At 37.4% G+C, this 16,085-nt stretch overlaps 1 protein-coding gene across 1 annotated transcript in view; it reads right to left on the bottom strand.

Annotated features, from left to right (window-relative positions):
• The window catches only part of LOC117882910 (connector enhancer of kinase suppressor of ras 2-like), a 376,187-nt gene that overhangs the window by 94,946 nt on the left and 265,156 nt on the right, over positions 1–16,085 (bottom strand). The window contains exon 14 of the mRNA XM_034781795.1: positions 1,125–1,159. Within this exon, the coding sequence (XP_034637686.1) occupies positions 1,125–1,159 (35 nt within the window). The remainder of the gene's footprint in view (positions 1–1,124; positions 1,160–16,085) is intronic.

Below are 16,085 nucleotides of genomic sequence, written 5' to 3'. Positions count from 1 at the left end.
TTATGCACTCATAAAAGGAAGAACAAACAATCTGTTACCAACCAACTGTGGTGTAAATGTTTGGCATAAGTGGTTATGTCTAGCATCAAATAGGAACTCTGTGGCAAGGATAGACTCCAGCTCTCTGAAGTGGCATTCAGCCTCCTTAATTAGGAGACTGTCCCTTCTCTCGTGCAATCCCCTGCCTCATTGCCTTCCAACTTCTGCAACAAATGGGACAGACAAGAATCTCATTCACTACATAATCCTGCTTCATTCCAGAACACTGTCCATTCTGTACACTAAATGAGACAGGGCTCATGGTAAAAAAAAACTATGATCACATAATTAAAGACTGTATCATAATGCATATGCAGAAGGGGACCTCAACTAATGTCTCATGGACAACCTTCATTCTGGCATTTCCTAATGTTCAAGTATTTGACTTTGCAAACAATGTTCTTTTAATGTAGTTTATTGGATGTAATCGGTTATATATTTTGTGCGTAATCAGTCTAATTGTAAATGAATCAAAGATATTGTCACTATTATTTGTGTTTCTCTGTATTCTATTTGACCAAATACAAACACTAAAGAACAAAATTGAACAATAATTGCTTATCCCTGGTAGAGACTAAGAAAGATAAACATTAGTTCACATATTTGTGTTCATGGAACAAAAATATTCACAAAAAGGACTATTTCATTGTTGATTTCCAAAAATACTACTACTAAACATTCATGTGACACATTTCATCTTCAAAGTGCTTTTGAAACGTTAATTCTTATAAATAAGAAATGAGAAAAGGAAAGGGGAAGACGTTTTCTCTCCCAACTTTGTATTACTGCTTTAATTTATTTTCATTTATATCTGAAACTATTTTAATTAAAAAAAAAGTTCAAGAAACCTTTTAAGTCTAAAAACCATGTTCATACTTGAAGCATCTGCAGTGGAAGCCATTAAATATATTCACAGAAATAATGTTTTTCTCACTAAAATCTGGAAATTACTTCAGTCTCTCAGAAAAACAAAACAAAATATACCCCTACAAAAGTGAAAAGCACAACTAATTTCTTAAAATATAATGAATATGAACTGCAACAGTTTTGTACATTCAAATGCAAGATGACAAAAAAGAAATTACCTTTCAGAATCTCCACCGATTGTCTCCCCTGCTCTCTGTAGAGAAGAATAAAAAGTAGTATTTAGTATCTGGTTTAAAAAAAATACTTCCTCGTGTCATCAAAACCACACTATCTGTAGGAAAATGAGGTCACAGATATAAACCATAATAGCAGCTCAGTAACTCTAAGAGAAAGGAAACTGAAAACTTAGTTAAATGTCAACTAAAAAGTGATTTCACAACAGAGATATAATGCTAAAAAAATCTGCATTTATAAAATAATCCTCAGATGATGAGGTTATTGTAATGAAGGCTCTTTAAAATACATAGTGTGCTTTAGGGTTAAGAAATTGTATTTTCTTCAGAATAGGGCATATACTATAATATTTGCATTTCCAATGAACTGAGTGGGGATTTTAAGGAAAAGGAGGAAACTGTCAATTTAACTTACTTTGCTGCACAGAAATTATCCATATGAGGGTTTACATAAATATATTCCAGAAGTAAGTGATCCATGGATTAAAAAGAACACCTTCTGCAAAATGTTTTGTTTATGAATAATTTAAACCAAGTTTCCCTGAGGGGGAAAAAGTTTTTTCACCAGTTAAGAAAGTAATGAAATAATTTATTCTCATGAAATCAACCAAAAACAGCTTGAAACCACAACCATATAAGTCCTAAAATTTTCATACCATTTATGTATTCGGAAACAGACAAAAGTGTGAAAGTTTTAAAAAATGAACCCTGAAAACTTTTACAATTTAGTCAGCAACAGTAACAAGCAGTATACTGTAAGAACCTAGGCATGTACTAGTTTTCTTCCTCTGAACTTCCTATGTAGTAAGATGTGTATGCATATAAATACCACTACATTAAAGTTTTACCATGACGATATCAAGCACACATGGGCTCAGAGAGGAAAAAGATTTTTGATCAGTCCTGGGTGCATATTTCAAGTGTAGAGACAGGAAGTCTTCAAGTGCAAGGCATATTTCTTTGACCTTGCCTTCTTGAACGTAAATACATAGCAATATAAATATTTAAAAAACAAACCAACAAACCAAACCAACCTACCAAGACAAGACATTCCACTGCATATGCAGTGGGAAGAAGAAGAGAGAACAAACAACAAGTGACAGATGTGTAGTCATGTTGCTAAATGCCTTACTGGAAGGCACTCACATGCTATGGTGATGAGCGCTGCAAAACAACCTACACAGAATAAAACAAAGTCTGTTGGTTTTCTTTAACTATCTAGATTATGAACAAAAATGTCAAAGAGAATTTTTAAATGATAACCTTGCTCATATATATATATGTAGAAGTAAAGTTGAGGAATTTGTGCATGCTATAAAACCTACACCACATTACAGGAGAATCTAGTTTTGTGTTGAAACTACACAAAGTTTCACAGGATTTTGATACAAAATTCTAAAGGGACAAATCCTGTTCTTTTCGCCTAGCTATGCTGGAAGTGCTGGACCAGATGCTGACTTCTGTTACACCAGTATAAATCTCGAGTAACTCCACTGAATTAACAGTGTTACTCTGGATTTACACAGGTGTATCTTCGATATGAAGATATTCCTTTATGTCTGATCTGGGTTCTGTAGGCATAGCTGGCCCACATCTGGCCACCTGATTTGACTGCTGTGCAGTGCTCTGGAAAGCCTGCTTAAACTCTACATAAGGGGACTCCCCTGGAAGTGCAGAGCAGATATAGTGGCTGTCCTTGTCCCTGGCATAGGGGAATTGCCTGAGTGCCTCTGCACTCCAGCCATTCCCAGCTGATGGAATGGCTTTTTGGAGCCAGAGGCAGCCAAGCATACATTAAAAGAGCCTTCAGACTGCTGTAACTTACCCACAGACTCCAGGGGATACAAGGGTGACATACAGCCAACTTTATCCTACCAGCTTGAGCTGTGCTGAGCACCCTTTGGATGTAGCTCTAAATCTAGGCCAATGCCTACCAAGCCTCCCACAGGAAAAGTGCTCTGAACAGGAACCAGGGGTCACCCAATGCAATTAATAGGCAGCAGGTTTAAAACAAACAAAAGGAAGTATTCATCACACAATAGACAGTCAACCTATGGAACTCATTGCCAGGGGATATTGTGAAGTGCAAAACTATAACTGCCTTCAAAAAAGAATTGGCTAAGTTAATGAAGGATAGGTACATCAATGGCTATTAGTTAAGATGGTCAGGGATTCAACTCCATGCTCTGGGCATCCCTAAGCCTCCCTGCCAGACGTTGTGCCTGGATGACAGGAGTGGATCACTTGATGATTACCTGTTCTGTTCATTCCCTTTGAAGCACCTGGCATTGGCCACTGTCATAAGACAGGATACTGGGCTAGATGGACCATTGGTCTGATCCAGTATGGCCATTCTTATGTTCCCCCTGACTCTCCTGTAGTTCAGCACAGCCTGGTAATGACTTAATATAGCCATAAGAGCTCAATTCTGTACTCAGTTAAACTGGTGGGACAAATGATAAAACTAGGCTCTTAGATCTTTATTAACATCATTGAGCCCAGTGTGACAGAGTGCTGGGAGCTAACAGATGAGCCAGTACTCTGATCACTTAGGCACCAATCAGCTCCACTGGAGAAGGCTGATTGGGGATACACAGTTAATTAGCTGATCTGGTTGGGAGAGCTGATGAATCAATTATCTGAAGGGTATAAAAAGGAGAATCTGGGCTAGCTGAGTCCAGTATGCTGTGAGATCTCAAGGCAGGGAGACTTCTCTTCCCCCCTGCCCTGTTCAAAAGGGCTAAAGGACAAAAAACACTATAAATACTTTGTTGCACAAGATTGTGTTGGTGCTGGTGATGGGTAGATAAATAAATTCACATGAAGTTGCCACTTACTGGAGAGACTGAGAGGTTTCTGGGACATCAGAAGATGGTGATGGAGTGTCCCCATTTACACCCAGCTATCAGTGGTTTTATAGCTTTATAAGTACCTAACACAGATGAATTTACAAAAATGGATGAGCAGATTATTTTAAAATGTTACAAAACATCATAATTTGTGGTTCATAAAATTGTATTTAACAAACAGCAAATTGTGCCATTATTTACACAGAATGGGGCATGGTTCTGATCTCACTTACACAGTCTAAGTCAAATGGAATAACGCTAGTGTGACTAAGCTACACCTACACACAGAGAGAGCTCTATATTATCACAATTTCTAATGATTTGCTTAAATTCAAAAGTAGGTGAACAATGAATGGAATTGCATTTGAGTTCAAATGTCAATTTGATATTTAAAAATGGGCTTGTCTATTCTACACAGTTTTTGGACTGATTAAATATAATTCCATAGATTTATGGAAATAAGCTACTAGTGAAATCACCTTTATACAGGTATTACTGTATGGGGGTTGCACCAATTTAGCTATATGGGTTTCTAAACTGGTATAGTTAAACATTGTTGCAAACTGGTATAAAAAGTGAGTGTAGATCAGCTCAAAGAGAGATGATGATTGTTGGTAAGATCTATAATTATCTACATCATTACATTAAGACATTCCTTGGGCCTGATTCTCCACTACTCTGTTGCTGCTTTGAATATGGAAGGATCCTACCAGGATTTATGGATTTATTAAAAGAATAAGCCAACAAATATGTCACTAACTAATTTACTTCTACTTTCTCTGACCTAATCAAATGATCAAATTAAGGTTACAACTGAAATTCAATCAATAAATGAATGGTTCAATTCATCTGGATTGTCAATTAGTACACTCAATAATTAAATCAATGTATAAGATGAACACAAGAATTATTTTAATACTTTACAGGAAAGTTAAGGAAAAATAAGAATCTGCTATAGACACAAGCTGTCCCTTGCCTTTGTTTTAAGGAAGTCCAGCTCTTAAAATTATCTTTATAGCATCCCATTTTGGTGTCCACCTTAAGTTTCTCTGAACATACTGCTTATATTAGACTATTTACTTAGCTTATTTCTCCTCCCACATTAATATGTCTGCATCTTTCTGACACACTTACACAGAGGCAGATGTGATTAAGTCAAGTACATAGTTTTGGAATAACACACTTTAACCCAAAATAATTTCTTACTAATTAGATAAAAGACTTTGGGAGTTTTAGTGTCTACCTGGGGAAACAGTAGCACACAAAATCAGGGGTGCCGTGGCAGGGGTAGGAGTGACGCAGGCCTACCCAACTCCACTGCATCCCGGCCCAGGGCCCTAACAGTGGCAGGATCCTGACCTCAACATGCTGACCTTATCTCAGGCAGTGCTGCAGCCAGACTAGGGTCAGCTGCCCCTGCGCCACTTCCTATCTCCCACTTGGGATATACCTTGATCGGTAGTGGGTCCTCTGGGTCATCAGGGTATAAAGCCCGTGAGCTCCAGGCCCCGCCTTTAATACTTCCTGTTCTGCTCTCTGACTTCCGTGGGGAGGGGCAGGTATGGCCTGGCTCCGCCCATCAGGATTCAGAGTTGTCCCTCCCCCTCTGGCTCAGTGGGAGGCCACTCCGCCTCACTACCATCCCCATTGGCCTCCTGCCCCTCAAATTCTGCTGCTGCCTCCAGCTCCCCACTCAGTCTCCCCATTCACATTTTACAGTGCCCAGCCTGCTTCTTGTCCTAACTGTGTCCTGTCTAGCCCCGACAAAAATAGAGTGGCAGCCATTTTGCCTGTGGGCATGGTTTCTGTCTCACTGAAAAGAGTAGTAAGTGGCAGCCATCTTTATTAGGGGTAGCCTCACGTCCACATGCGGATAGATTGTAAGGAAATAGCAGTCATTTTGCTGGCTTCAGCTTCATTGAGAGTAATGGGAGATTGCAGCCATTTTGAATAAAGGAAAATCCACAACTTGGCAGCCTTTCATTACGTTTTCATGAAACAGATAAACAAACAACCCAACGTCACTACACTCAAAAATATCATGAGAGTTTGCAATGATGTGTTACAGTCTTGAGTGTCTAAAGTTAGCCAAAATGGATTTGGATGCCTAATATGTTTTGCATTTCTATAACACCTTCCACTTGAGAATATCCATATACTTTTCAGACTTTAAACAATTTAGCCTCACAATATTTCAGTGAGGTAGGTAGTATTATTTCCAACTTACAAATGGGGAAACTTAGCCACAAATAAGTTAAGTGATTTGCAAAAACTGGAATAAAACTGAGGTATCAAAACTTCTCATTCTCACCTTCAAATCTCTTCTGTCTACATCTCATCTCCTCTGTTCTCCTAACTTGTCATGCCACATTGCTCTACTCCTCCCACCAGCAACGACAACTTTCTCATGCTATTCCCTATGCTGGTAATATCTTTTCAGATCCTTTGTACCATTCATTTTCCTTCATTCTTCAAGAGTCACTTAGCTTTCCAAAGCTAACCTGCTCTCCACAGCCCCTGCCCCACTTTACTCCCTCAAATAGAAACATAGTATATTAATGTACAAAAAATAGGAAACTACAATATCTATCCTCATAAAATTCTAAAATGTTCAAGTAAAAAAAGCATGTAACACTTGTAATTCTCTTTGTTCATATAACCCATCATCATCCCACCCAACCATCCTTTGTTTGTTACCCTTTACTGTGCCATTTCTACTAGTAAATTTTAGACTAAGTTGCTCAGGACAAGGAACTTTCTTTTATTATTTATCTGTAAAGCCCCATGTTTATCTACCGTCCTATGTAAGAAATAAATAGCAATAAATAATAAAAAACTACAAGGCTGTCCTTCATCCTTGTATGATACTGTTTTAAATTTCGATGAAACATTAAGAAATAGAAATAAATCAAATACGATTCTTGAGCCTGAGTTAGGAATGTGTTAATATTATGTTATGAATCCAATATAGATCCAGGCTACAGATCTGTAATAAATTTTTTTTTAAGGAACACCAAAGCTCAAATGCATCCTATGTATACACTTTCAAAAAAGGTCATTCATTCTGGTGATGTTCAGGTAGGGTTTAAATATTCCAGACATGTACTGCAAGCTGTCACTATCTAGAAAGATATCAGTTTGAGGCTATCCTGATGTTACATGTAAGAATTTGTATACTATATCTATTAGAATTGGGTGTCAATTAGATTAATTAATTTTTCTTCCTGACTGTTTACCTTGGTAAGGTTTGAAAGATTTCTGTTGGGAGATATTTGCATTAGATATATTTTTTTGCAGTGGCTGTACTCTCCACCATTTTTCTTAATTACTCCTCTTGTCATGTCCATAATACTTCAAACAGCCAGTCTCCTTCAAGAGCAAAGTGTGCAATGAATACACGTATAAATGGCACTTGCTATCACAAAGGCATTAACGACAATGCCATTGCACTTGTTTAAAATATGAGAGCTGACGGTCCATACCAAAGTCATGCTTGGGGTACTAAATTAGCATGTGAAGTTTCACAAAGGTCCCACAAAGTTTATCAGGATTAATAAAATGTATACATCTTGGAAAATTTACATCTTTCCAAGTTGGAATGTTCTCTTAATGATTAGCACACAGGACTGGGAATTAAGAGTCCTGCACACTATTGCTGGATCTGCCACTGCTGCACTCTAAGACTTTGCATAAGTTATTTATGCCAAAAATATGAAACTTTTGGTGTATAAAGTTAAGCACCTAAGACATTATTTAGGCACCAAAATAAGTTGCCTGATTTTTACAGTGACTTCAGTTACTTCAATGGTAGCGGCAGATGATCAGCATCTCTGAAAAAAGAGAGACATTGATTTAGGTTCTTAACTATAAGTACACAGTTTTAAATTTTCAGCCCTTAACTCTGTCCTTTGGTTTCCTCATTTATAAAGTGGGGCCAAAAAAACTACCTCCTTACCTCACAAAGGTGTTATTAAACTCTATTAATGTTTGTAAAGAGTGCTTGGAGATCCTCAGATGAAAAATAAAACATAATTGCAAAGTATTATTGTCATTCTGTACCTACATTTAAATAAGAAATCATACTCACCCTCTGATAAAGTGTCCATTTCACAAAATGAGAATGAGGATTGTGCTATTAACCTTTACATAGATAGTGCATTATGGTGATCAGAAGGATACTTTTTGCCACCTGCATGCTACATGTATAAAGCATTTGTTCAGTAAAGCAAGAGAGACAATTTTGCTGAACACTCCAATGATGCCAAGTCACATGTAAATGTCTATAGAAATGTTTTTAATGTTAATTTCTTGCACATCTATTTCCATTGATTGACACAACCACCTTTGAGAGAACAAGCAGGACGATTGCAATCAGTGACTGATACTCTATATTTCAACTGCACATACTGCTTCAGATGTGATTGACTGACATTCAAAATACATGGTAGTGACAAATGTAGCTGCATACTTTGCCAAGATGTTTCAAATATTCTGCGGAGATCCTGTATAATTATTATACATTAGTTTCCATATTTGATTTATGGAATGTCTTTTGGATTAAAATGTTGCCATGGTAAATATGTATTTTTAATCAAAACCAGCGTACTGCCAGTATTAAAACATCTGTAGTACAATATAAATGGCAAGACAGTAAGTAGCATCTTTATTTTATATCCTTTTCCTCTTCTTAGCTTCCTAGCTATTTTGCATTATATATCGTTCAGAGTGATGGGTCTGTTTCCTCTTGTTGCTGCACACAATGCCACTCTCTCTCACTGATCGAGTTACAATAACTTATCTAATGCTGATATCAAAGACGGCCTCCCTTCAAATAAGATTTTATAGCGGATGAAAAGTACTTCTATGATAACAATGTTGCACCCTTGCCCTAGGAAGTGAGGGAATTTCATTGTCTGAAATGATTGCATTCAGGCTTAGTAATAGTGCATGAGCCACCACTCAGCATAAAATTCTTTAATAGCTTTTTCATTTTAAGCAGGTGAATACTAAAAGTGACTTCATTCTCTCTCCCTCCCCCCCCTGCAAGTAAATTAGGAGGCACAAGCCTCAGTGCCTACAAGAAAAGAAAACTTATGTTGGAGCTATCTATAGGAAGAGTAAAGTATTCATCTACATTTTCTTGAAACATAATGTGAAAGATCATTCAGCATACCATATCTGTCAGCAGCACAGTATCAGTTAAAAGGGTCACAATAAAATCCTGATTAATAAATGTCAGAATTTCTGCTGCAGTAAAGTGTTATTAAAATATGAATGAACCAAGCTGATCTCCCTAGAATTACACTGGACAGCTAAAGCAACCTAGTAAAAGAACTTTTAGAGACAACCACATCATCATTCCAACCATACTACTGCCATCCATGTATGATTTATTCATATTAAAAGACTAAATGATTTTTTTTTGGAAAAAGGGGGGCGCTGGCGGAAGCCCCCTGGCTAGATACTGAATGAACATGGGGTACCTGTGTTTCTAGATTTAGAAACACAACATAAATGTCAGATTTTCTAGATTTAGAAACACACTGAAATAATGAACAAAAAATTAAGAATATTACAAGTTATGAGGATGGCGTTAGTGAAATAGATCACCCAGTAGCAAACCACCTCTGATAAATCAACTGACATGTGGGATGTGCTGCTGATATAGCTACAATGGAACACACAACTGTACACAAGCAATGTTTTCTGCACCTGCAATATGTATGTATTTCTTATTTATTTCGGTATTCATATGTTTTTTTAGCGCAATAAGGAGCTGATCATACACTCATTGACATTGACAACAACACTCCCATTGATGTCCGTGGGTAAAGGATCAACACCTAAATATGAAATATGCACCTAGCTTTCAACATAAGCACCACATCACTACACTATGTCTCTCTTTACTTTGAGATAAGAATTTATTGTCATTTTGGTGAAGCACTGCTTTAAACTGTAAATGAACAATCCATCTCAGTGCACAGAAAATGATGGTACAATAAAGTGCTGGCTGTACTGTCCACTACAAATAAACAAATGTATAAATGGGCCCAGACTAGAATTCCTTTGAACTTTTGGAAAATTGAATCTGCTTCTGAGCTTTGTAGCTCGGGCTAACCTTTCAGAAATTGCTGTACACTAGTCCACACCACACCTTTAAGCAGAGTGGGGAGGCGCTGTCTGGCTTTCAGGGGAGAGGGAATAGCTCCTTACAGCCAGGACGGGTGCAAGGCTCAGAAGCAGCTGCAAAATGGGGGAGTGGGTCAGTGTGGCAAGGCTGACTCATCCCCAGGGACCGGAATGGCTGGGGAGTTCAAAAGGGGGCAAGGCCAAGCGGGAGAAACCCCTTTTGCCCGGACCAGGAGGAGCAGCACCCACCTTCCCTTCCCTTGAGGTGTCAAAATAACAGGTTTGGTCAGGTCCTGCTGTGGGCATTGTGCTAGCCACTCCTTTCTAGGGGGCTGGGAAGGAATTTTTTCCTCACCACCAGATAGGCCTAGGTGGAGTGGGTTTTTTTTTACGCCTTTCCCACAGTGGGTTCAGGGAGAGCTTTGTTATGGTGAGTAGGGAAGGATGTTAAGTTATGATATCACAACTCATTATTTAAGTGTGTGGCGGAGGTCCAGTGCAGGTACTCCATAGAGAAGGGATACAGTGACTGGATAAGTGGTTTGGTTAAAGGACTTCAAAAGGTGTTGGTTAAAGGCAGAGCCGGCTTTAGGAAGTGCGGGGCCCGATTCGAACAGTTTTTTGACGGGGCCCTGGCAAGGATGACTGAAAAAAAAAAAAAAAACGTAAAAAAACATGTGGGGCTTGTTCTCACCAGGCGGCACTCGTAGTCTTCGGCGGTTTGTCCTTCACTCACTCCGGGTCTTTGGTGGCACTGAAGGACCTGCTGCCGAAGACCCAGAGCGAGTGAAGGACCCGCCACTGAAGTGCCGCCGAAGACCCGGAGTAAAAATTAAAAAGGAGCCTCTAGCCAGGGAAGGGATTCTCGGCCACTTGCCCCCACCCCGGCGGCCCTGCCACTGGGCGCGGGGCCCTCTTAGGCGCGGGGCCCGATTCGGGGGAATTGGTGGAATTGGCCTAAAGCCGGCCCTGGTTAAAGGAGCAGAACGGGGAGTGGAGAGGTGGGGGGATTTGGAGCTCCTATGACTGGTACAGCAAGGAGCCAACCTCCCTTTCTTATAGCCTATCTTAACCCTTGTTTGGGGTCGGGTGTTGGGGAGGAAGAGGAATGGTAAGGTCTCAGCAATGGGTTGGCTGGGGGGGCCTGGATGGAAAAAGAGGGGAGCTGGCAGAAGCCCCCTGGGTAGATACAGAATGAACATGGAGTTACCTGCACTGTACATTTTTATCTGCCAAATAGTCCCAGACATCTAATAATAAAGTTGCCCTGATTAAAACCATATCTAGTGTCTCCTGCCCTTCTTTTGGTATAGCTGGACAATGAGCATGCATCCTCTAGCATAACATACATTTCTTACCCAGGTATTACCTGGTCTAAAATTTTGGAAAAAAACCCTGCATAAATTATGCTTTATTTCCATGATCCAGAACTAGTGATCTAATTGGTGACATTCAAACTTTACATCAGATACAAGAACGCACTGTAAAATTGAAGCCAATGGATGTGCACCAATCTAACGCATGATTCTCTTGCATTGAAGTGCTGCATGCATATGAAACCCCTTTTCTCCATGTGCACAAAATCAAATTGAATTGGTGAAAATCCAGGTAAAAAGGCCTACATTTCACAAGAGTGGGTGTTTTGAAGTAAAATTAGATATGACTAGCTAAACCTATAGCAACCAGAAAAAAAACCTTCATGTAATGCACATGTGAGCTACTAAATGTTTGCTTCACAATTACTAAAAAGAATCTGCTCAGAATTACTTTAAATATTTTAACTAGCCATATTTTAGATACTATTATATAGTTGTTAGTACATTAATCAGCCTCTCTATTATTCTGTCTACTGAATGTCTTCATATTCTGACAAGGAATAAATATAGATGTATAGTATGTATCCTACACAGGCTGAGTTTAGTAACAGATTAATTGTCTGCTTCAATCCACAGAATTTTCATGTAACTTTTAAACTATAATTATGTAAACTGAAGGCAGAAAATTAGTTGTCAGCATAAAGCTGAGTTTTCCCCCCAATTAGAAATCTGAATGATCTTTTCTTAATTACATTAAAATTAATGAAGCACAAAAATGCCTTGCAAATAAAGGAATAATAGCCTCTAAGCACTAGTAAATATTATATCAGTACATTTTTCCTGTATTTTAAAGGAGTACTTTCTGCATTTTGGATCTGGTCAGAACACTTTTCATGAAACAGTTTTTCATTTGAAAATACTGTATCAATTAAACATATTTTTTCCCATGAAATCATATTGATTTTTATGAAATTTCCCACAAAATAATTTAAAAATGAAGAAGGAAAAAAAATTTCATTTCAGAAAAATGTTTTGGAAAATTTTGAAATTTCATTTTGGAATTTCAAATTTTTTCATATTTTATTTTGTGAAGTTTTTATTTTTATATTTATTTTTTACATTATTTCATGACATATTAGCTGTAGTTATATGCACTACTAGTGGCATGTCATAATATGACATAATATAATAGTTGAAATATTCTATTCTATTTTATTTATTTTTAAAATAATTAAGGGCATCTGAAACTTAGTACAGATTGAAACATCTTATCTTTTTCTTTATCAAATTGTTTTCTGTTTAAATTGTAATGAAACAGTTCACTGAGAAGTTGTGGTTAGCCAACTGACTTATATTCATTGTTACATTATAATTACCTTGATTAAAACTAAACAACTAAATAAATGTTCCAGGAAATACATTACACCAGAAAAAGTACTGCTTTATATTAGAGTCCACCCAAATGAAGTAAAATGTGGACTAGCACAGAATACTAGGTTTCTGTCCCACAGCAAAACCAGCAATAAGTGTACCGACAGTAACAGGAGCATATACAAAATATGAATCAAATGATGAAAATTTAATCCCATGCAAGTTTCTCTACAGCAGATGAAAGATCAAGACTGACAGTAGGGAAAGCAAGTCTGTGCAGGGAAAATTGTGTTTTAAAATGCACGCTACTACTTTCCCTTGAGATACCAAATGTTCTAAAGGGCACACTGTCACCTAATTTCTAATCAATCTTTTAAACTAAAATTGAGTACAAATAACTTTTTCACAGCTCACACTTAAAGTTTCTAAATTCTGGGGAACAAAATAGTAACTAGTGCCTAAGTTTACAGAAAAGTCTGCAAATGAAAACCATCAGTTTTACTCAGTCAGCAATCAATGAGATAAGTTTGAAAATGAACATGGGGAGCAGGACTGGTAACAATACAGTCTTTAGTCGTGCAGTCACCAGTTCAAATACAGCTAGTGGTAATTAGGGCCCCGTGCTGCAAAGAACTTTACACACTGCTTATTTGCATACTTTGTGCTTAACTTTATATGGCTGTGAACAGTATGTAAAGTTAAGAACTTGCTTAAGTCTTTGCAGGATCAGGGCCTAAAAATTATTGTAATCAAAAGTTTGTTTGGTAGTTTATATAAGTCAGTCCATTTTCTATTGGTTTTGTAATCTGGTCACATCCACCAGCACAGCTGACACTAACAAGAATCCTTTCTGTTCACGGTTTGACTGAATTTGGAACCCTCTATCATTTTAGGGTGTGTCCACACTGCAAAAAAAAGTGAATTATTAACTGGGGTTAGCTAACCTGAATTAGCTAATTTGGGTTACAACAGAAATGAAAACATGTCAGCTCAGATTTTAATTTGGATTAGCAACATGCATTCACCCCAGGCTGACCTACAGGCTCTCTCTCACATTGCTAATCTGCTATTTTAACCGGATTTGGCTAATTTGGATTAGCTAACCCGAGTAAATAAAACACCATTTTTGCAGTGCAGACATATGCTTAGAGATAGTCCTCCCAGAACAAGATGGAGACACATTGATGGTTCAGCATAAGGTACCTGTAGCTACCTGTGCTGTAATCTTTTTTGAACAGATTTCATTTTCCAGCAGTATCTGTCACCTTTCACAAGTACTAAACTCTCTTTTAAAGCAGAAAAGCTTTAGTAGCAGAAATTGGGACATTACACTCAAAACACCAAGCTTTTTTGATTGTTCTGCATAGTCCTAATCACCTTGACATTATATAAAGAAATCATTTTAATGTTAATAAGTACATTATTTGTGGAGAATAATAGGTAAAATATTAAGAAATAGACAAAAATAGTAGATTAGGCTTTTATTAATTATTAATTATTATTATTATTAGGCTTTTAATTTTCTACTATTTAAATGAGAAAAATAAACTAAGTTCAATATGTATGAAACTTTGTATGCACATGTATCAGAGGGGTAGACGTGTTAGTCTGAATCCACAAAGACAATGAGGAGTCTGGTGGCACCTTAAAGACTAACAAATTTATTTGGGGATAAGATTTCGTGGGTAAAAAACCCACTTCTTCAGATGCACATGAATATTATCAAAATAATTTGCATTGCTAGAGTGCCTTCCATCCAAAAACATTTTACTGATACTGGAAATTTAACCCCAGGATGCCCTGTGAAGAAAATATTCCAATTTTATATGTGAAGAAACTGACACAGAAAGAGATTATCAGGAAGGCTAAGGCAGAGCCAGGTAAAGAACCTTCCTGCCTCCCACTGTTGTGTCTTTCCCCACAAAGTCTACCTTTCTTCCACTGGTATGAACTAGGAAATAGGCTCTGTTTGATCACAAATTAAAACATAAATAATGGTAACTTTATCCTGATTATTTTATTTATGTTTCTATTGAGTTTAGAGAACAGAGTAGTTCTCCCATAACTCATTTAACATATGTAATTTCCCACAAGTGAAAATTAAATACGATGCATGCTAGTAGAAACAGAATTGCCTTGTGGTTTGGCAGAACATAGACCTATGATTCTAGGATTGTAAGAGAAGTGGTTTCAAATCCTGCGGTGGGGCGTATATTTTTATTATTCATATATTGTCTAATTTTCAAAAGGTCCTGAGAACTTAACACACATTGAAGTCAGAGCCAAAGGCACACTACAACTCTGAAAATCAAGCCAATATTTTATCTTATTGTCAAAAGAATCAGTCTATTTCTATTTGTTTAAATGGCTCCCACTTGTTTAATATTGCTGATATTTTAGATACTACTATGGATGATTGACTCTTTGCTTAACTTGGCTTCTCCAGTCCACTGCAAGTAAATTGTTTTTATTTCATATAATCTCAGCCACTGAAAAAATAAAATACGATACTACATTTTTAACATACATTCAGATTTTTAAATAAAATACTACTAGTCTTGATTAATATTAATATTACTATTCTATTATTAATTAAAAATTTAAACTTCTGTTCTAATCAGGTTCTTATATAGCCCCAGCACTGTAACATCTCTGTGTCTTGAAGAAGTGCAATAAGCAATGTGACTAACCTGTCTCATTTGTTTTCTCATCCTCTCCCCAAAAAGAAATTGTGTGGGGTTTGTTTGGAGTTTTATTTCATTTAATTTTTTCTTAAATTATAATTTAATATATTATATATACCGTGTGCTACCTGTTTACTTTAGCAAAAGCAAAGTCCAGGAAACGCACCTTGCACTTTGAGCAAAAGGTAATCAGGTTTGCAATGGTCCTTATTTCCAATGTGAGTTTGTTCCAAAGTCTTGGACCAGCCCCAGAGAAAGCTCTGTCTCCTGCACAGGCAAAATTTGTCCTTACAATGGACAAATTTTAGGGAGGGGGGAATGTGCCTGAGGAGCACAGTTGTCATCTGTGGTCCTTGTCATGGAGCTTTAGCAATTATGTAACCTGGATGCAGACTGCTGCATGCCTTGAAGATAAGAATGAACACCCTGAATTTGACCTGGGAAGGAAAGACAGTGTAAAAAGCAGAGGACAGATATGAAGTGTTCATGGTAGCCCGAGTTATTAAGGAACTAGGTTGCCATGTTCTGTAGGGCATAAATTTTTAGCAGTGAGGGTAATTAACCATTGGAACAATTTACCAACCATCAGTGGAT

The sequence above is a fragment of the Trachemys scripta genome, chromosome 9 (assembly GCF_013100865.1).
Source record: "Trachemys scripta elegans isolate TJP31775 chromosome 9, CAS_Tse_1.0, whole genome shotgun sequence".
NCBI lineage: Eukaryota > Metazoa > Chordata > Testudines > Emydidae > Trachemys > Trachemys scripta.
Note: the sequence above shows the minus strand (reverse complement) of the source record. Positions and strands in the feature narration are given on the sequence as shown.